Source organism: Macaca thibetana, chromosome 1 (genome assembly GCF_024542745.1).
Source record: "Macaca thibetana thibetana isolate TM-01 chromosome 1, ASM2454274v1, whole genome shotgun sequence".
Lineage (NCBI taxonomy): Eukaryota > Metazoa > Chordata > Mammalia > Primates > Cercopithecidae > Macaca > Macaca thibetana.
This window is the reverse complement of record NC_065578.1, coordinates 162,391,000-162,414,387: the sequence shown is the minus strand read 5'-3', so window position 1 is coordinate 162,414,387 and position 23,388 is coordinate 162,391,000. Positions and strand designations below refer to the sequence as shown.

The window sequence follows — 23,388 nt, the reverse complement described above, 5'->3', positions numbered from 1 at the left end:
ATTGAGTTTTTAGCATGAAGGGATGTTGAATTTTATCAAAGGCCTATTCTGCATCTATTGAGATAATCAGGTGGTTTTTGTCATTGGTTCTGTTTATGTGTTGGATTACGTGTATTGATTTGCCTGTGTTGAACCAGCCTTGCATCCCAGGGATGAAGCTGACTTGTTCGTGGTGGATAAGCTTTTTGATGTGCTGCTGGATTCAGTTTGCCAGTATTTTATTGACGATTTTCGCATTGATATTCATCAGGGATATTGGCCTGAAATTTTTTTTGTTGTGTCTCTGCCATATTTTGGTATCAGGATGATGCTGGCCTCTTAAAAAGAGTTAGGGAGAAGTCCCTCTTTTTCTATTGTTTGATATAGTTTCAGCAGGAATGGTACCAGCTCCTCTTTGTACCTCTGGTAGAATTTGGCTGTGAATCCATCTGGTCCCAGGCTTTTTTTTGGTTGGTAGGCTATTAATTACTGCCTCAGTTTCAGAACTTGTTATTGGTCTGTTCAGGGATTCGACTTCTTCCCGGTTTAGTCTTGGGAGGGGGGTGTGTGTCCAGGAATTTATCCATGTCTTCTAGATTTTCTAGATTATTTGCATAGAGTTGTTTATAGTATTCACTGATGGTAGTTTGTATTTCTGTGGGATCAGGGTGATATCCCCTTTATCATTTTTTATTGTGTCTATTTGATTCTTCTCTCTTTTCTTCTTTTTTAGTCTGGCTAGCAGTCTATCTATTTTGTTAATCTTTTCAAAAAAACCGGCTCCTGGATTCATTGATTTTTTTGAAGGCTTTTTCATGTCTCTTTCTCCTTCAGTTCTGCTCTGATCTTAGTTATTTCTTGCCTTCTGCTAGCTTTTGAATTTGTTTGCTCTTGCTTCTCTAGTTCTTTTAATTGTGGTGTTAGGGTGTCGATTTTGGTTTTTTCCTTCTTTCTCCAGTGGGCATTTAGTGCTATAAATTTTCCTCTAAACTCTGCTTTAGCTGTGTCCCAGAGATTCTGGTACATGTGTCTTTGTTCTCATTAGTTTCAAAGAACTTACTTATTTCTGCCTTAATTTTGTTATTTACCCAGTAGTCATTTAGGAGCAGGTTCAGTTTCCAGTTGTGTGGTTTTGAGTGAGTTTTTTATTCCTGAGTCCTAATTTGATTGCACTGTGGTCTGAGAGACTATTTGTTATGATTTCCATTCTTTTGCATTTGCTGAGGAGTGTTTCACTTCCAATTATGTGATCAATTTTAGAAAAAGTACGGTGTGGTGCTGAGAAGAATGTGTATTCTGTTAATTTGGGGTGGCGAGTTCTGTAGATGTCTATTAGGTCTGCTTGATCCAGAGCTGAGTTGAAGTCCTAAATATCCTTGTTAATTTTCTATCTTGTTGATCTAATATTGATAGTGGGGTGTTAAAGTCTCCCACTATTATTGTGTGGAAGTCTAAGTCTCTTTGCAGGCCTGTAAGAACTTGCTTTATGAATCTGGGTGCTCCTGTATTGGGTGCATATATATTTAGGATAGTTAGCTCTTCTTGTTGCATTGATCCCTTTACCATTATGGAATGCCCTTCTTTGTCTTTTTTGATCTTTGTTGGTTTGACATCTGTTTTATCAGAGACTAGGATTGCAACCCCTGCTTTTTTTTTGCTTTCCATTTGCTTGGTAAATCTTCCTCCATCCCTTTATTTTTACCCTGTGTGTGTCTTTGCACATAAGATGGGTCTCCCGAATACAGCACACCAGGGGGTCTTGACTCTATCCAATTTGTCAATCCGTGTCTTTTAATTGGGGCATTTAGCCCATTTACATTTAAGATTAATATTATTATGTGTGAATTTTATCCTGTCATTATGATGCTATCTGGTTATTTTGCCTGTTACTTGATGCAGTTTCTTCATTGTGTCGATGGTCTTTACAATTTGGTATGTTTTTGCAGTGGTTGGTACTGGTTTTTCCTTTCTATATTTAGTGCTTCCTTCAGGAGCTCTTGTAAGGCAGGCCGCGTGGTGACAAAAATCTCTCAGCATTTCTTGTCTGTAAAGGATTTTATTTCTCCTTCGCTTATGAAGCTTAGTTTGACTGGAAATGAAATTCTGGGTTGAAAATTGTTTTCTTTAAGAATGTTGAGGCCGGGCGTGGTGGCTCATGCCTGTAATCCCAGCACTTTGGGAGGCCAAGAGGGGCGGATCACAGGGTCGAGGGATCAAGACCGTCTTGGCCAACATGGTGAAACCCCCTCTCTATTAAAAATACAAAAATTAGCTGGGTGTGGTGGTACACGCCTGTAGTCCCAGCTACTTGGGAGGCTGAGGCAGGAGAATCTCTTGAACCCGGGAGGTGGACGCTGCAGTGAGCTGAGATCGCGCCACTGCACCCCATCCTGGCGACAGAGCAAGATTCCATCTCAAAAAAAAAAAAAAATAGAATGTCAAATATTGTCCCCCACTCTCTTTTGGCTTGTAGGATTTCCACATAGAGATCCCCTGTTAACCTGATGGGCTTCCCTTTGTGCGTAACCCGACCTTTCTCTGTGGCTGAGCTTAACATTTTTTCCTTCATTTCAACCTTGGTGAATCTGACGATTATGTGTCTTGGGGTTGCACTTCTCGAGGAGTATCTTTCATGTATTTCACTGTATTTCATGAATTTGAATATTGGCCTGTCTTGCTAGGTTAGGGAAGTTCTCCTGGATAATATCCTGAAGAGTGTTTTCCAACTTGGTTCCATTCTCCCCATCACTTTCAGGTATACTGATCAAATGCAGTTTTGGTCTTTTCACATAGTCCTATATTTCTTGGAGGCTTTGTTTGTTCCTTTTCATTGTTTTTTGTCTAATCTTGTCTCCACACTTTATTAAGTTGATCTTCATTCTCTGATACCCTTTCTAAAATATCTGAAGGTTATTAAGGCTTACGCTATCTAAATTATATTTAGATAAGTTACCCATAAGCTAAAAGCTAGAGTCAGATGACAGTATCTAAGATGAAATCTTGAGTGTAGGTGGTATCCTTGTTTTCTTTTTCATAATCTCTTTAACTCATCTTAGTACTTATTTATTTATTTGTTTGTTTGTTTGTTCTGGGAACCACAGTTGAGCTTTGAGAGGCAGGAGGACAGTGCTTGATGTGTTAGCAGCTAGTAACCCGTATTTTAACTGAGCTGAGAACAGTAGTAATACTATGCTGGCAATAGCAAGATTTTTATCTCTGCAGCCTTATAGTACAACTGTCTTGTTTTAAAACTGGATTTTATTTTAACTAAATTCCTTTTTAAACCAAGATAGTTATATATAAGAATGTCTTTGGATTGGAAGCCTTGGTTTTAGTTTATTCTTGAATTGTCAATATCAGAAGTTTAGAAATAGTAAAATTCAATGGCAAAGTAATAGTACATAATAACCACAGATTTATTGTGAAATGCTGGAGCCAACATGGAGGAATGGCAAGTAGATGAGCTTTGACAATAGATGGGACCGGGGTTTTGAATCCTAGTTCTAACTCTTACTAACTCTGTGACCAAATGTAGATACTCATCCTGAGATTTCCTCATTGATAAAATGACATACATATCACCTCAGTGGAGTTGCAAGTGGTATTTTGCTTTTATCCCCATGTAAATTAAAGATAAATGAAACTTATGAAAAACTGTTTCTATAAATAAATGCTATGTAAAATATTTTCTAAATTGGAATAACTTTGAAAAACTATAGAGTATAATATGAATATGCTGTAGGTACCATTTTAGCAGAATAACTAATACCTCATGTTTGTGATTGATTTAAGTATTTATTTCCTTTTAAATACCTTTGGGAGTACTTGGTCATAGTAGGCACTCTAGCCACTTTATTAGTCCAAGAACTAAGTTCATTGTAGGATTTTTTTTTTTTTAAGTTCTGTGTCTAAATCTGATACAAGAATAGTAAAAGCCATGCAGTGGCAGAACTTTTATCCTAATTTATAGGCTAAAAAACTTCTTATAATACTTAAAAGCTTTCCTTTCTTCAATAGATTTAACCTTCATTTCTAATATATAAATGTAATTTATTTTTGCTTAGACTCCAGTGGTTGGAGATGATAAAAATATAATCCTTGTAACACAGATATAGAACCTAATGGTGGCCTTTGGATGATACTTAAGCTTTCACCCAGTAAAGTCCCTGGGATTCCACATTCCCCAAATCCTTTTCTTTTCACTGAAATGCCAAGTAGCCCTCCTGCTTTTTCTTCCATAACCAGTCTTCCTACTGCTGCTCTAAGATGTCATGCTATGCTCTGCCACCTGGTGGTCGCAATGTACACTGCTGTTTCTGTTGCTGCCGCAGTTGCCTCCTACTACAACACTGAGAGTCAAAGTGTAGAGGTTGGGATTAAGTCTGCAGGTGTGATGTTCAGTGATACGGGCTCTGGAGCCAGATTTCTAAGTTTGAATCCCTACATCACTGCCTCCTTGCTGTGTAACCTTGAACAGGTTATACAGTTTTCTTATCTGTAAAATAGGTAGGGTAATAGTGCTTACCTCACAGGGTTGTTTTATTCAATTAATACAAATGCTGAGAACATTACATACTGAAAACAGTACACGACAGAAAACAGTAAAATGCTGAAGACAGTATTTGAAACATAACAGTGTTAGCTGTTGCTATTATTCTGATGGGAATGCTTTAGGTAAGCAATTAAATGTGTATATTTTATTTGGAGCTATCATAGCTCCAAACTGATCCTAGCCTTGAGTTATTTTTTAATGTTGATCTTTTCTAACTCTATTATGTATATACTTTGTTATACATAATTTTTAATTCTCACTATCTCATATTGTAAAGTTAAGAAGTAAAAAAAAAAAGAAAAAAAATCACACTAAAATAAGAGTTCTTTTTTTTTTTTTTTGAGACGGAGTCTCGCTCTGTCGCCCAGACTGGAGTGCAGTGGCGCCATCTTGGCTCACTGCAAGCTCCGCCTCCCGGGTTTACGCCATTCTCCTGCCTCAGCCTCTCTGGTAGCTGGGACTACAGGCGCCCGCCACCTCGCCCAGCTAGTTTTTTGTATTTTTTAGTAGAGACGGGGTTTCAGCATGTTAGCCAGGATGGTCTCGATCTCCTGACGTTGTGATCTGCTCATCTCGGCCTCCCAAAGTGCTGGGATTACAGACTTGAGCCACCGCGCCCGGCCAAAATAAGAGTTCTTAAAGTGAGTGAATATCATATGGAAATAACCATAGCACAATAGTGGAAATTTTAGAAATTTGTTTTTTTAATTTAGGAAGTTAATCAGTGAAATGAACTTTGTTCTGAAAATGTATCCCAATTTTCCAAGTAAACTATATATTTTATTTGTGTTTTTTACATACTGTAACAAGATAATTTCTAAGTTTTACTTTTATTCATTCTTTTTCCCTTTCTGGGGTGTGTGTGTGTGTGTGTGTGTGTGTGTGTGTGTGTGTGTCTGTGGTATTCAAACATTATTATGGTATGATGTTCCGTTTTTCTTGTTTCTGTTCTGTTTCCTTCCTTTTTCATATTTTTGTTTATATGTATGAAACAGTATTATGGTGTGATATTCTGTTTTTTTCCCACTCAATTTTATACTGTACACATTTCCCTTTTTGTTAAATAGTTTAATATATCATAAGTTACTCATTTTGGTTGGATATTGTTTTCTTTTTGTTGTATAATATTATAATGGTTATTTTTTATTTATACAGCTTTTTTCTCCTCTCTCATGTGTTTGTAGAACAACTGCCAAAAGGAGTGTTAAGAGTACATGAATGATTTTGTGGCTTTTGAAATATTTTCCCACATTTTGATCCAAAAGTGCCATGCTTTTTAATGCTATTAAACACAAATTTACTTTCACCCATAAAACATTGTCTAGGAACAAAGGTGAAAAAGACAGGATCCCTGCTCTCTAGGGCTAGAGTATAACAGAGAGGATACGTACAGATGAATGACTAAAAAGGCTACAACATTCTGAGTATGAAGGAAGAACTGGGATAGTTGGACAGTAGCAGTGTGGAAAATACTTCTTAAAGGAGATTGAATATGAAAATATGGTTTTAATTTGAAATAATTATTGATGCTAATTTTTCTTTCTTGCATATTATGTTTGTCATTTCCGAAACACATTTTTTTGCTTTGCAACAAAGTGACTTAACTCCTGCCAACTGCATGATATGGTAGAAAGAGCACACAGGTTTGGATAAATGGCTTAATTGTCTAAACCTCAGTTTCTGCACATATAAAACATAAATGATACTTCCTTTAGAGAGTTTTGAGGATTATAGAAAGTGTATTTTATCTATTATCTCCAGGCTTATTTCAAAAAATATTTGAAATGAAAGAATTAATATACTAATAAAGTATTTAGCACAGTATGTGGCATATAAGTTAGACTTAGTAAGTAGGAGCCACTATTGGTTTTATGATTGCCAATGTTAAGCATTCTGCTTCTTACAAAGCATCAGCTTTCCTATAGATACTGCTCAGTTTTCTAGAAGCTGAAACTGCCACCTTCTAAATGATCAGAATTCACTTCCTCAACCTCCAGAGTAAACCCAGCTCTTGAGTCTTTATAGTAACTAAAAAGCTAGCTTCTTTCCTTCGTTTCCTTTGTTCAGCCCCTGCTAACTGCCAGGTACCATTTTAGATGTAGGGAATAGGAAGATAACTGAGATAATGTCCTACACTATCTACCTAGAGAAATAGAGTCAGAGGTAGGTGACTGTACACATGTCAGAGAAATCAGTGGTTCTCAACCCTGGCTGCTCATTAGCATCACCTGGGGAAGCTGTTTAAAAATACCAGTGCTGAGCCGGGCGCGGTGGCTCAAGCCTGTAATCCCAGCACTTTGGGAGGCCGAGACGGGCGGATCACGAGGTCAGGAGATCGAGACCATCCTGGCTAACACGGTGAAACCCCGTCTCTACTAAAAAATACAAAAAACTAGCCGGGCGAGGTGGCGGGCGCCTGTAGTCCCAGCTACTCGGGAGGCTGAGGCAGGAGAATGGCGTAAACCCGGGAGGCGGAGCTTGCAGTGAGCTGAGTCCGGCCACTGCACTCCAGCCTGGGTGACAGAGTGAGACTCCGTCTCAAAAAAAAAAAAAAAAATACCAGTGCTGATACCATACTTTAGATAATTTAAGGGTTAATGCAAGCAGAAACAGTATTCTGTAGGAATCTGTACTCATTGATAGGTTGAGTGAGTCATTTTGATTGAAAAGAGAACTGGAAAAATCTTCACAATTAGAGTAATATTCAAACCAACGACAAAACTTAGTCTATATTGTTAGGAGGACAACAAGCTAGGGCACAAAAACTTGAAAACTGATAGCAGATTGGAGAAGGAAATGGTAGATTATAAGGCTAGACTAACAAGTACAAACCAGCTAATAAGAAAGAAACTTTACGTCTATTAAGGAGTTTAGATTTCATTATGTAGAAAATGAGGTAGACTTTATGAGAGAATGATATGATGCAATCTCTGATTTGGAAAAAACAGCTAGCCGCTAGTTTATAACATTGTCAAAAATAAATTCTAGATGGAATTAAAGTTATGGAAAAAATAGAGAATAATATTTCTCTTTTTCTTTTCTTTTTTTTTTTTTTGAGACGGAGTCTTGCTCTGTTGCCCAGGCTAGAGTACAGTGGCCAGATCTCTGCTCACTGCAAGCTCCGCCTCCCGGGTTCACGCCATTCTCCTGCCTCAGCCTCCTGAGTAGCTGGGACTACAGGCGCCCGCCACCTCGCCCGGCTAGTTTTTTGCATTTTTTAGTAGAGACAGGGTTTCACCGTGTTAGCCAGGATGGTCTCGATCTCCTGACCTTGTGATCCGCCCGTCTTGGCCTCCCAAAGTGCTGGGATTACAGGCTTGAGCCACCGCGCCCGGCCGAGAATAATATTTCTATATTTTGAGGTTGGAGAAGACCTTTATAAACATGTTATGAACTCCAAAGTCATAAAGGAGAACATTGAAATTAACAGATTTTACCAAGTAAATATTTAAAACTCTACAACAAAAGGTACCCTAAAGTTGAAAGTTTGGTGACAAACTAGGGGAAAGTATTTGCTACCTCAGTGGCAGAAGGTTAAAGTACCTAATGTATACCAAGCTCTTACAAATCAATTAAGAATAGGCAAAAGATTGAACAGGTAGCTTAACAAAGAAGAAATACAAATAGTTGCTAAAGCACGTAAAAGGATGCTTATCTTCAGTAATAATCAGGATTGTAAAATCAAACAAGAGTGAGGTCTTTGAAACTTTCATGCTGATACAGAGTTTTAAAGTGAATAATATCTAATGTTGTCAAAAATGTGGAGAAACAGGCAGACTGATAACATTGTTGGTGGGAGATAAGTTGGTGTAACCTGTCTAGAGACTATATTAGTGGTTATCTATCAAAACTTAAATTGTGGTTGCCCTTGGACCCAGTAGCCACAACTAAGAATTATACCTGGAGAAATACAATGTTGTAACATTGTTTGTAATGCTAAACAGTGTAAATGTATACATATTTGATAGTTAAACTTTTTTGTAGGAATATATACCAGACTGAAGAAACTGGTGGAGGAGGGGCACTTTATATACTTCTGTAATGTTTGTGGTTTTTTTTTAGAACTTCCATATAACTGTGTGTGTGTGTGTGTGTGTGTGTGTGTGTGTGTGTCTGTCTGTCTGTCTGTCTATCCATCCATCCATCCCAAATCTTATCTATCTATGCCAAAGGCTAGAAGTCCTGTTCTGGATGAATTAGATGAGGAAGAAGTTGGAGGCAGGAAAACCAGTTAAAGAATTTTTTGCCTTGTTCAGGTGTGAGAAATGTTTGGGTCTGAATTGGAACTGTGACAATCAGAATGAGGAAGAGGGAAGATCTGAAAGATAGAGAATCTATAAACTTGTACTATGTGGGTGGGAAGAATGAGGAAAGACCATCAAAGATGGTTCTGAAGTTGGTAAGTTATATTGCTGAGTAAGCAACTATGACATTATTAAAAATAGGAAAAACAGGAAAAGAAGCATCTTTGGAGTAGAAGATAATGAGTATCTTAAATATAGATCCTCAATATGTATTTGAACAATAAATTAGTTTGGTTCAGTTAGCTCATCTTTAGCATCTATAATTTATGCTTTCTTATTAAGGCTGGTCTTGTGTAGTTATTCTTCTGCTTGTTAGGAGATGTCATTAACATTTCAAAATATATAAAAAGCAATTTCTAAGTATATTTTTTAAACGATTTGTTCTTGTTTTATATTTTCAGAGTGCACATTTGGCCATGATAGATACCCTCATGATGGCTTATACTGTAGAAATGGTCAGTATAGAAAAAGTAATTGCGTGTGCTCAGCAGTATTCAGCTTTTTTCCAAGCCACGGATCTGCCCTATGATATCGAGGACGCTGTCATGTACTGGATAAATAAGGTAGGATTATACTCACTTGAGTAAATTGCATCTCATAGCCAGAAAATGTGAAATTCTAAATTATACATTGCCACTTCATTACTCTTTTTGTTTCAAATCAGAGTACAAACTTAAGTTGTAAAATATACTTAAATTTTTTTATTAAAAAAGCTTAAAATGATGAAAATAGATTTCTGTATACTCAGCAATATTTATAATTATTCTTTTGTTTTTTTTTGAGAAGTAGTCTCGCTCTGTCACCCAGGCTAGTGGCTCACTGCAACCTCTGCCTTTCAGGTTCTAGCAATTCTCATGCCTTGGCCTCCCAAGTAGCTGGGATTACAGGCATTTGCCACCATACCCGGCTAATTTTTGTATTTTTAGTGGAGACGGGGTTTCACTATGTTGGCCAGGCTGGTCTCGAACTCCTGGCCTCAAGTGGTCTACCCACCTCAGCCTCCCAAAGTGCTGCAATTACAGGTGTGAGCCACCATGCCTGGCCAATATTTATAATCATTTTTAATGATTAATCTAGTTCATACCAGATTATGGAAAAATTCAGAACACTCCTAATAGTGAACTATACACAGTGGGTGTTCAGTAAATATTTTTTGAATTCATTTCAGGAATGAAATAATTTTCTTACATTTCCGGTTAGAGGATTCTTAGGTTTGCTTGACCAAGTTGCACAAGATCATGATTGTGGATTTCTCTTCTTGGAAATTTTTATGAAACTGTGATTTATGCTTTGAAGATGCTTAATTTGTCAGCTTATCACTCCCTTTGCAAATTTGAGTAGTTAATTTGTCTTGATCCACTTTCATTTACCACTGTCAGCCAAGAGAAAATTAAACCTTATCTGAAGACAAGCACTAGAAGTTATATTTCCAGGTATCTTTTCTTGAAAGCTGGCATGAAGCTTGCAATAAAAAGCTAAATGTAAAAAACACTATTACAGCTATCTTCATTATCCATAATATCAGTATCATTGTAGAAGGACTGCTTAATACTTTGCCTCTGGAGTTCCTTTATTTCTTCATCTTTAGTAATCTTTCCCCCACTCCTCCTCAGCTGTAGAAAATCACAGTCACATTCTAGACCTATTCATCTTGAGAAACTGTGCAAGCTTCACATCCCATTACAGACTTCCCATTCTTGAACAATTTCTCCTATCTTCCTAACTCACTTGCTTTAAATATTAATTTTAAAATGTTCAACCTCATTATGACTTATAAACCATTGAGCCTATTAATTTCTCACAATCTTGTTGGACTTCATATTTGTCCATCTTGAACTTAGATTTTTATAAGTGCCCTCAGTTCTTATGTCTCCCCTTCCCTCCCTGTTACTCATTTGGTAACAGCTCAGATGGTTTAGCTCAGTTACGCATTTTATTTATAACCTGCACTTGCAAAGGCAAATATTGCTGGAGAAATTTACACAAGGAAGTTGGTTTCACTTTAAGTTCATAAGCACAAACTTCCACTGCCAGTCCAAGAAATGTGTCCCTAAGTTTGCTTTCCCACGCTTCATGACAACTGTTACCCATTTTCCTGATTCTCGGACCTTCTGTAACCCTTTCCCTACTACTGTCAGCTAAATTTGCCTTATCTTTTCTTGAGACCAGAGATGGGAAGGCTTTAGATGGGAATTATCTTCCCTTTATAGTAGCAAATCTGTAAACAGTTTTAGATCAGCACTCATTGCCTTTTGTCCTGCTGTTAGAATGAAGAATTTCCCCCTTCACATCAAATGTGAGTTCTCCACTACTTGCTCTAGAACTTTCTTCCCTTTTTCATGGTCATTGGTCCTCTATTTCAGTTCTTACATTTTAATGTACATAAAAATCACCTGGTGTATTAGTCCATTTTTCTTCTTATAACAGAATACCTGGGCCGGGCACAGTGGCTCACGCCTGTAATCCCAGCACTTTGGGAGGCCGAGGCAGTGGGAGGTCAGGAGTTCAAGACCAGCCTGGCCAATATGGCGAAACCCTGTCTCTACTAAAAATATAAAAATTAGCTGCACATGGTGGCGGATGCCTATAATCCCAGCTACTCGGGAGTCTGAGGCAGGAGAATCACTTGAACCTGGGAGGCGGAGGTTGCAGTGAGCCGAGATCATGCCAGTGCACTCCAGCCTGGGTGACAGTGAGATTCTCTCAAAATAATAATAATAATAATAATAATAACAGAATACCTGAAATTGGGTGATTTATAACAAAAAGGAATTTATTTCTTATAGCTATGGAGGCTAAGAAATCCCAGGTGAAGAGGCCACTAGTGAGAGCCTTCTTGCTAAGTTGGGGCTCTGCAGAGTCCTGAGGCAGTACAGGGAATCATATGTTTGAGCATGTTAGCTCAGCTCTATCTTCCCCGTCTTATAAAGCTGCTAGCGATAGCCTGTTGATCCATTGATGTGTAAATTGGGTCGGCTCTCATAAGCCAATCACCTCTTAAAGGTCCCCACCTTTCAGTACTGCCACAGTGGAGATTAAGTTTCCACATGAATTTCAGAGGGGGGCAAATATTCAAACCATAAGAACCTGGGAACGTGTTAAAATGGCTGCTCTGAATGAGGAGGTGTCTAGGGTGAAGCAGGAGAAGAGTGCATTGCTAACAAGCTCCAGGTGATACTAATGCTGCTGGTCTGGGACCACACTGTTATTTGTTCACTCCCACATCGTCTGACTCTTGAAGCTCCCTATTGGATCGTTCTCGTAAGAATACAGATTTGGGCCAGGTGTGGTGGCTCACGCCTGGAATCCCAGCACTTTGGGAGGCAAAGGCAGGCGGATCACCTGAGGTAGACAGTTCAAGACTAGCCTGGCCAACATGGTGAAACCCCACTCTACTGAAAATATAGTAATTAGCTGGGTATGGTGGTGGGTGCCTGTAATCCCAGCTACTTGTGAGGCTAAGGCAGGAGAATTGCTTGAACCTGGGAGGCAGAGGTTGCTGTGAGCTGAGATGGTGCCATTGTACTTCAGCCTGGGTGACAGAGTGAGACTCCATCTCAAAACAAAACAAACAAAAAAAGAATACAGACTTGGAGGCTGGGCACAGCAACTCATGCCTCTAATCCCAGCGCTTTGGGAGGCTGAGGCGGGTGGATCATCTCAGGTCAGGAGTCCGAGACCAGCCTGACCAACATGGCGAAACCCTGTCTCTACTAAAAATACAGAAATTAGCTGGGCGTGGTGATGTGCGCCTGTAGTCCCAGCTACTCGGGAGGCTGAGACAGGAGAACTGCTTGAACCTGGCAGGTGGAAGTTGCAGTGACTTGAGTTTGCACCACTGCACTACAGCCTGGGCAACATAGCAAGACTCCATCTCAAAAAGAAAAAAAAAACAGACTTGCTCTAGTGTCTTCCATCCTAAGAAACAAAACTTCCCCATCCTAATACAAGCCTATTTCTCCATACAACAGAATCTCTCAAGAGTTGTTTGCTATTTCTTTAGCCTGCTGTTATCTCTCTCCCATACCCATTCCTACCCTGAAATTGTTCCTGAGTGTATCAAAAAGGCAAATCCAATCAATAATTTTTTGTCCTTAATTTAAACTCAATTTTTACTTCTAAAGCTTGAACCACCTTTTTGAAGTTTCAGTGGAAAACCCAAGGTGTTTACCAAGCCCTCCTCTACTTGGTAGGATTTGAACACCAAACTCTGCCTCCCCTATGGTGGCAATTTCTTTGACTTCTCAGCAGTTGTCTTCTCCCTGCATTTCTTAAAATCTTTCCTACACATGCCCAGTCTAGGGCTCAGCCAAGAGTTGAGGGAAGTTTATATGCAGATTTTGGGCCTCACCCATTACCCTTCCTACAATATTCCTCCTCAATATCCAGCTACTCTGGCAGTGCCAGATTTCTCCCTTGATTCCTCCTGCCAACCAGACTACAGTTTTCTCCTTGAGTTCTAGTCACAGTGCACTGTTGAATTGAGGGTAAGGTCATATAAACATGGATTTCACTCAGTATGTTTCTTTCTTTTTCAAAGTTGAATTCTTTCTTGCTTCTACTTGCTCTTGGTCGCTCACCAGTACCTCCAACAGATGCTTTATATATTTTGTCCAGAGTTTATAATTGCTCTCTGCAGAGCTTAGTGTGATGCATGCTATTCTACTATTACCAGAACCAGAATTCTAAAAGTATCTTTTTATAGTGCAGCTTGGATCAGGCCATTCTTTTGCTCAAAACTCTTTAGTGACTTCACTTTACCCTTAAAATAAAATGTAAAATTTATCATGGCCTGCAAGGTACCACCTACTCTGACCCTGTGTACTCCATGCTAGGCTCATGGCCACTGTTCCCCTTTCTCACTTTTTTGACTTCATTCCTGCTCTATGCCTTTTCTCATCTCTGAACCATTGAACCTCATGTTTCCTATTCCCGGGCAGCTCAGCTCCCAGCTTTCTGCATGGCTTAGTGCTTCTGCTCTCCATCAGCTTGAATAGCACTTTTCCCTGACAACCTTATCTAAATGAAGTGCCTCTATCAACCCCTTATTTTCTATACTCGAACACTCTACCTTTTTTCTTTCATAGCACTTTCAGACTAATTACTTTTTTAATCATTTAATTTTTTAAAATCCGTCTTCCTAACTAGAATAGTCTATGTGAGGATAGGTACAATGAACTTTTTATTTCTAGTGCCTATGATGACCTTCTTTCTTCTTTTCAGTTTTAGTGTCTAGACTAGCACAGTGTTTGACAAAGAGATTATATTTAATAAACACTAACTAAATTAATAAAGAGAAGAGATAGTTTAAGCCATTAAATTAAGCTAGGCACTTTGGAACTTTGGAAATCTACACAAAATTAAGGAAATCACTTACCTAGGAATGTTCATTCCCTTTATGCAGTCATATCCACCTTATTCCATTTTCAAATTCGGTTTAAAACAATTTGATTCAACCTGAACTGCAGTGTATTTTTTCCCTTGATCCATTCTACTAGCCCCAGCATTATTTTTTATTCTCTCATTATGACTTCACCCTTACTTCTCAGATTTAGTATATGTTTTCTCCTTCTGGCTCTTGTTTTGGCTCATCCTAACCCAGTTGCCTTTTTCCCTGGATAATGCATCCACAAGTATAAAAAAACCTACCAACAAAAAATGGCAATAACATGGCTAAAATAATTATCAGCATAGTGGCTAAAATGAATTTAAACTTAAAAACAAAAAAGCAAAATCACAGAAGACAAGATTATATTGGGTGATTGAATCACGCAGAGGTACACAAATATCGTGAATATATCAACCTTATATTATTTGGCTCTACCTCTGTTTCAAATCTCATTTTGTGACTTCTTTGAGTTCACTATGTCATTCTGTTACTTAAACACGCAAGCATTTTTCCTACCACAGGGCTTTTGCTTATGTTTTTCATTCTCTCTCTGGAATGCTGTTTTCTCTACTTTTTCCATAGCCAACTTGTTCTCTTTAAGATCTCAGCTTAAAGTTACTTCTTAAAGAAATTGTCTTAGTCTGTTTGGGTTGCTATAACAAAATGCCCTAGTCTAGGTAATTTATAAACAACAGATATCCATTGCTCGTAGTTCTGAAAGCTGGGAATTCCCAGATCAAGGTGCCAGCAGATTCAGTTTTTGGTGAGGACTTGCTCTCTGCTTCAGAATGGCAGCTTCTTGTTGTGTCCTCACATGGCCAAAAGGCCACTGTGCTCCTTCAACCCCCTTTATGAAGGAACCAACCCCATCCATACACAAGGGCAGAGTCTCATGACTTAATCATGCCCCAAAAGGCTCCACCTCTTAATATTAACACATTGGGGATTAAGTTTCAAATATGAACTCTGGGGGGCAAACATTTAGACCAAAGCAAAGGCCTTGTCTGATATAACCATCTTTTCTAAAACAGGTCTTCCTGCTCCCATTATTTTCTACTCACATTTTAATTTATTTATAGCATTTACAAATGGTTTTCCTATCTCCCCTGCTTCATGAGGACAGGAATCATTTTGACTTTGTACTCCATTGTATACCTAGCCTCTTAATACAGTATCTGGCACATAACTGACATTCAGTAGATATCTGTTGAATGTGCAAATAAATGAGTGAATGGTGGTTTAAAATGTTAATTTGTGACCACTTTGCTTTTTGGACAGAATCAGATAAAAAACCTCTTTCAAAATGAAGATATTTCCTCTATAGGGAAAAAAATAAAAACAAGGATATTTCCAAACTGGCAGATCAATTACGACTACCTGACAATGAATTAGAAAGTGTTTGTTTTTTAACTTAAAGGGAATGAGGCTGGGTGTGGTGGCTTATGCCTGTAATCCCACCACTTTGGGAGGCTGAGGCAGGTGGATCGCTTGAGTCCAGGAGTTTAAGACCAATCTGGGGAACAAGGTGAAATCCTGTCTCCACCAAAAACAAAACAAAAAACAAAAATTAGCCAAGCTTGGTGGTGCATGCCTGTGGCCCCAGCTATTTGAGAGGCCGAGACAATAGGATTGCTTGAGCCCAGGAGGCAAAGGTTATAGTAAGCCAAGATCACGCCACTGTACTCCAGCCTGGCTGACAGATTGAGACTGTGTCTCCAAAAAAACAGTTGGGGGTGGAGGGTGTGGGGAATGAAAATACTACAAAACAAATCAATAGAAAACATTATAAACTTTACCAGGATTTGGTCCCGTCTTCCTCCCCTCCCCCAATTGGTAAAGAGACCAAAATGCTTAAAGATACATGGGTGTTACAAAACTGCTTTGTAACATCGTATATTACCATGATGGAAAATATGGGGCTGGGCACGGTGGCTCATGCCTGTAATCCCAGCACTTTGGGAGGCCGAGGCAGGTGGATCACCTGAGGTCAGGAGTTCGAGACTAGCCTGGTCAACATTGTGAAACCCCATCTCTACTAAAAATATTTTAAAAATTAGCTGGGTGTAACAGTGGGCACCTGTAATCCCAGTTACTCGGGAGGTTGAGGCAAGAGAATTGCTTGAACCCAGGAGACGGAGGTTGCAGTGAACTGATACGGTGCCACTGCACTCCAGCCTGGGTGACAGAGTGAGACTCCGTCTCAAAAAAAAAAAAAAAGAAGAAGAAAATATGAATGATTTTGTTAACAGTCAGACTAAGACTACAACTCTTCCTGTTAGGAACACCTAAACACGCTTGATAAATATAATTAGAAAAGTTTATACTGCAGAGTTGAGTTTAAAGGAAGAAAAGGGAATTCTCAGGTGCCAGAAACAAAATGGGGACTGAAAGTTTTGGTGGCTAATGGCATTAATATTTTCTACAGTGCCATAATTAATAAATTTGAACTTTTATTGATTGGTACTAGAGTGACCTTAAAATCATTAACTCAAAATCCAAAATTATCTAAAGTCTTCTCAAGATATAATTTATGCACCATGTAGACTTTTTTTTAACTGTTTTTGGATTATGGACTGCTTGAATAATCTGATGAGAGAGAAATTAAACTCTCTCCCCAAAAAGTTTTCATATGCAAAAATTTTGCATGTGTTTTAACTGTGGCATTATGACTGCCCTAAATTCCCCCATGATCATGGACATGTCAGAAATCACACCTTAAGAACTTGATTCACAGTGTTAAATAACAACATTAACTTTAGGGAAACTAACTTTCATTTGCTAGTTCTAAAATCTAAAATTGTAAAATTTTACTTGATGTTATTTTGCTTCCTAAGCATTAAAACTGACATTACCGAGTACCTTTTTTTCCCTCGCACCCCAGCCAGTTTCTGACATATAGTATCTGCCTAACAACTATTTGATAAATTAATGAATTCTAGATTATCAAATAAGTATCCATAAACAATTTTTTTCTGGTTGTGAAGCTGAAATTTTCTTTATTTGAGTGAGACTGGTATTTGACATCAGGGCTCTGACTATAGGCATCTTAGTGTGTGTTATTTTATTGTTATATTTGAAAATAAATTTTAAAAAATACAAATTCAAACTGATATTTTTATATTTTAAGGTAAATGAACATTTGAAAGACATAATGGAACAAGAACAAAAACTGAAAGAACATCACACAGTTGAAGCTCCAGGAGGTCAAAAGGTATATATTTCAAACACAAAAGGTGCCTTTATGAACCTTATGTATGTTCACATATTTGTATTATTTTGGGAAATGTTAATAGTTGTGTTTATTAAATTATTTTTTAGTGGTGTTAACTGTACCCTAGAAAGCCATGCTGTAAACACTAAGTAAAGAGAAGTACAAAGTGAAGGTTAATTGGATGATGGTATTTGTAAAAAAAAAGTATTAATGACTAGAACTCAAGTTCTGAGGTTCTTTTGTCAAAAATAGCAGTTTGCCTTCCTTTGGTAAAATGTATAAAACAACAAGAAAACAATTTTAAATGTTCAGCCTTTATAATGACTTGCAGCAAGACCAACGTTTGACCAACATTTAAAACAATATTCCCAGAATTTTATTGGGCGTGATGGCTCACCTATAATACCAGCACTTTGGGAGGCTGAGGCAGGCAGATCATGAGGTCAGGAGTTCGAAACCAGCCTGACCAACATGATGAACCCCATCTCTACTGAAAATACAAAAATTAGCTGGGCATGGTGGCGTACATCTGTAATCTCAGCCACTCAGGAGGCTGAGGCAGGAGAATCGCTTAAACCCGGGAGGCAGAGGTTGCAGTGAGCTGAGATCACGCCACTGCACTCCAACCTGGGCAACAGAGCAAGACTCCATCTCAAAATAAATATATATATATTCAAAATGTACAGTATGGTTATTCTCTGAAGAAAGAGGAAACATTAACATGGATTTATTCTTTTAAAACTCTCAGACTTTTAGAGTTTTCTTCTCTGAAAATTTAGTTGTGTGTTTGTCATATGCTAAGACCACAAGTATATTTTCTGTGATATAGTATATCTTACGTCTTTTAAAATGTATTGTAATTTGAACCTTTTAAACATGTTGTATAGTATTAGAATTGAGGTATAATAAATTGTAATAATTCAGAAACCTTATTCTCTGTTTGGATTAAAGTTTCTTCATTATTACACAGTACTTCTATTATTTTGAGCTTATTCTTATTCCACTAGTCACTGATCTCTCCGTAAAAAGAGAAAGGAAAAAGGAAGGAAAAGGGAAGCTGTTCTATCTCTTATCAACTTCAATAGAAAAATCTTGTGGAGGACCACGTACAATTTTGTCTGATTTTGATGTTTTGGGATCACAATGCTTTCCCCCATCTGGTTTACTGACTGGCTCCTGAAAATACGATTTGTGCTTAATCCTTCATCCTACCTCTGTTGAGGTCCTTTCCCCTAAAGGTAGATTGGAAAGGAATTCTCCTTTTTTCCCATCACTCCACCCCAGATTATGTTTCATTTCCCTGCTGCCAGCCAATTTCTGTCCTTGCCTCTTACCTGTTACATCCCACAGTCTTTTCTTGTCAGCTTCCTTCCCTTTCTCTTTTTCTTATCATAGGAGCTGAAACTTCTGCCTTGGAGATACGTATAATCCTGCCCCTCAATTTTGCTCCTGGCTTTTATCAGTAATAAGGTTGAGGTGGCATCATTCTAAGTTATAACACTAATGAAATTTCTCTATAGAAATCTTCTGTATTATATATAATGGTTAAGTTCTGTAGTATTGCATATACATTTTGAACGAAATGGGGATTTTATATGATGACAGAGTGCCCAGTAAACATTTTTTTAATGAAAAAAAAAAATGCCATTTGTATTTCAAACAACCAAGTAAAGTGATCCTGGAGAAAAACTGTATGGAATCTAGACACTATTGTATTACATGGCTTTTACTTTTTCACAGCACTTAGCTCCATGCAGTTGCACATATTAACTGTACAACTAGTATTTGTTGAATGAGTGACTGAGTGAATAAAGAAATGATTGTGCAGTTAATTTTTAAATATTTGGTTAGTATATATTTTTAGTTAGCACATACATAGCATTTACCCCTTCATTTTCCAATGAATTTTATCCTTTTTCCCCCATTGTTTTTGAAAATTGAATCTTTGTGAAAATAAGGGTTAATTTAACATATCTTACTGTAGGTTCAGGTGTTGTCATTATGAAGAAACACACTATCACAGAATAAACTAGGGAAGGGAATCTTGCTCTGTTTCCTAACAATGGGGTTTTTGGCATTTGAACTATGTACTTGGTTTGGCTGGAAATATTATCATTCCAATTTTGGTTTGTAACTCTGTAGAAGCAAAATTCATGCTCCTTTTCTTCTTTTACAAATGAGAGAGAAAATGACTTGCTCTTTCTTATTACTGTACATTTGGTAAGAAGTTGCCACTCTTTCCATCTACTTCAGTCAGCTTTTCTAGTGACGTGTACACAGGAGCCTCGCCCTGTTGCCTATTGCTTGTCCAGCTATAGACAAAGCCCGTGGTATTGGATAATAACATATCTTACCTTTTGTCCTTGCCCAACTACTCTTAAGTCAGATGTCCAATAGAATTTGTTTATGAAATATCTTTTTATAACCATATTCTTGGTAAAATATATGCACATGTTGAAGGATACTTGTACTATAAATTATGAGGGTTGGACTGAAATGAAAGATGTCAAAGGTATTTCTTTAGGATATTAGATCCTCCAATGATGTATTTCTGATCATTGGATTGGGTGGTGTCCTAAGAGAAAGGCATTTTAAATAGTGTCATGTCCTAGGAAAATGTTTTGTTTAAACAGTTTACTAATGTTATTTTCTCTTTTTTTCCCAAGTTGCTCATTTTGCTTCTAATACTTCTTTTGACTGTAAAATAGGGTACCCAATTAAATTTGAATGCCAGAGAAACAACAAATAGCTTTTTTTAATAAGTTGCACAGGTGTCTTGTATTGTGTGAGCATCTTGTGTATATTTGCTAAATTTGGAAGCCGTACTTGAATGATTTCTGAAGTTTATAGCCAAGATGACATTAAGTGCAACATTGATTCTCTTGAAGAGTTTGTATAAAGTACTATGGTAAAATGAGTATTGCACATAAAGTCAGGCTAGTTCTGTCGCTAAATAACTTCATGACATTTACAAAGGCACTTGATCTCTCTGGGCCTTATTTTGTTCTGTTTTGTTTTTTGTTTTTTTTTAATCTGTAAAAAGTAAAAGGTTGGATTAATCGGTTTCTAAATTCTGTAATTAAAAAGATGCTCAGTTTTTCCCTTCTCAATATGTTAGTAAACATAAGAGAAAAAAAACAAAAGGTTGGTGAAAATAGTAAATAGTTATCATAGACTTTTCTATATGTATATTACTAGTAGATTTATGCTAACTGTATGCATGAAATATCTAGAAATACCTTCTAGAAGATGTGGGACTTTAACAGGGCATTAGTAGATTTCATGATACTAGGTCATAGGGAACAATTTAAGTAGAGACACTAAGTTGCAAGTGAAGGCACTTGTGGGAATTACTGAGTGGATGAATGTGGCAGAATCAGTTTTGAAAGAACTATGAATTCATGCGTTTGTATTCTAATACTATATAGAGAATGAAGTTTAATGTTTCTCTTTTTTTTTTTTGGAGACAGAGTCTTGCTCCGTCACTCAGGCTGGAGGGCAGAGGCATGATCTCACCTCTCTGCAACCTCGGCCTCCTGGGTTCAAGCAATTCTCGTGCTTCAGCCTCCCCAGTAGCTGGGATTACAGGCGTGCACCACCACGCCCAGCTAATTTTTGTGTGTGTGTATTTTTAGTGGAGGTGGCATTTCGCCATGTTGGCCAGGCTGGTCTTGAACTCCCGACTTGAGGTGATTGCCCGCTTTGGCTTCCCAAAGTGCTGGGATATAGGTATGAGACACCACCCCAGCCAATGTTTCTCAGAGTATTAAAGATACATGTTTACTTAGTGTGGCATTTGCTACTTTTTAAAAAGAAATATTTGTGAGGTATTTTATAAGGGAGTAGGAAGTAGATGAAGGAATTACCTTTGGAGAAAAGACATCCACAGAACTCTAATTGCTTTTCACTTTACAGAGTATCTCAATATAGACTACACTTTCCCCCTGTGAGAGAGTAGGTAAATGCTTATACCTCTGCCTGATTACTTCAGCCCTTATGAATTTCTCCCTTGACTAAAATTCCTTAACAGTTAAAAACTGTAACCCACTTTTTTCTCCCTCAAATGCTGTTTCTTCAAGTAGTACTATTTGAGAGAAGGGCTCTGAAGTAAATTTGGGAAATGCTGCCTAGTCTGTGCCCCTTTGAAAATGTTGCAATCCATTTTAGTACATTAATGGTCCAGTCAAAGAGACTGTCTAGCCATTTTCCAAACATTTTTTATCTTTGAACTATTTTATGAATGACTTTTACTAGCATCCCATAGAATTAGTGTTCTTCAGTGCACAATGTAGAAAACGATAATTTGTAACCTATAACTTTGCACTTGTCTATTTAATATGTATATAAATAAAACATTTAATGTTCAAATACAGCACATCCTTCTTAGATACATCATTTCATTTGACTCTTAGATTTACCTTGATTTCTTTTGTACCATTATTTTAGTTAAGAAACTGTGATGACATGGCCTGCCTAAATTAGATAATTTTTGTTTTGAATCCTATCTTTAAGATTCTGTTCTATAATTATAAATCTATCCATATGTAGGCTTCTTTTTTTTTTTTTTTTTTTTTCCTTTTTGGAGACAGGGTCTCACTCTATTGCCCAGGCTGGAATGAAGTAGCGAGATCATGGCTCACTGTAGCCTCGATCTCCTGGGCTCAAGCAATCATCCCACCTCAGCCTCCTAACTACTTGGGACTACAGTCATGTGCCACCATGCCCATGTAATTTTTTTTACTTTTCGTAGAGTCAGGGTCTCACTATGTTGCCCAGGCTGGTCTCAAGCTCCTGAGCTCAAGCAGTCCACCTGCCTTGGCCTCCTAAAGTGCTGGGATTACAGGCACTTTGCCTGACCAATGTGTAGGCTTCTGTGGTCAGTGCTAAATCATTTCTTATTCTTTTTTTTTTTTTTTAATGTTTTTTATATTAATAGGGATGGGGTTTTGCCATGTTGGTCAGGCTGGTCTCAAACTCCTGGCCTCCAGCGATCCACCCACTTCGGCCTCCCGAAGTGTTGGGATTACAGGTGTAAGCTGCCACACCTGGCCGTTTCTTTTTTTTAATCCCTAATATCAGCATACCATTTATCTTTCATAATAGTTTACTTGCCCTTACAGGAAACACAACAACCTAGAGTATGTCCCTGTTCTATTATTAACTCATTTAGTATAGTTAAGAGAACTTGGCATTTTAAACATTTTTTTGAATTCAGAGATGGTACCATGGTTTTAATCTTTACCTAAGAGTATGATAACCATTAGATTTCTCTTAACAGTTTTATAAATTAATAGTCTTGTGCATTTGGACACAAGACCCTATAAAGACTTGGATTGGTATAGATCTAATATAACTTTTAAAGAACTTTTATTTTATTTTGAAACAATTTCACCCTTACAAAAAGTTGCAGGAATAATAAAAAGAATTCTCAAACTCTGTGTTCAGATTCATCAGTTTTTCAACAGTTTGCCACATTTGCTTTATCATTCTGTCTCCCTCTCTCTCAGTGTACACACACACACACATACACACACACACACACACAAATTGTTCTACCACATTTGAAAGAAGGTTGCATATATCATGTCCCTTTGCCCCTTAATACTTCAGTGTCTATTTCCTAAGAACAAGGCAATTCATTTCCATAATGACAGTACAGATAATTTAATGTCAGTATAATACTTTATCATTTATGTTCCCATTTTATCATTAATTTATTTCATTGTCATATCCCTAGTCTTCTTTAAACTGAAGCAGTTCTTTAGCTTTTCTTTTCTTCGTGGCCTTGATATTTTTGAAGAATCAGGCCGTTTTAATAGAACATTTCTCAATTTGGCTTTTTCTAATATTTCCTCATTATTAGATGAAGATTATGCTTTTCAGGCTGTAATACTATGTAAATTGTGTCCTTATCACAATGTAATATCCAGAGGCACATGATATCCATTTACCC

General features: G+C 37.6%; 1 protein-coding gene across 4 annotated transcripts in view; it reads left to right on the top strand.

Annotated features, from left to right (window-relative positions):
- The window catches only part of CAMSAP2 (calmodulin regulated spectrin associated protein family member 2), a 115,733-nt gene that overhangs the window by 57,589 nt on the left and 34,756 nt on the right, over positions 1-23,388 (top strand). For all 4 annotated transcript variants that reach the window (XM_050782259.1, XM_050782241.1, XM_050782250.1 and 1 more), the window contains exons 3-4: positions 9,237-9,398; positions 17,352-17,435. In XM_050782259.1, coding sequence (XP_050638216.1) covers positions 9,237-9,398; positions 17,352-17,435 — 246 coding nt within the window. The remainder of the gene's footprint in view (positions 1-9,236; positions 9,399-17,351; positions 17,436-23,388) is intronic.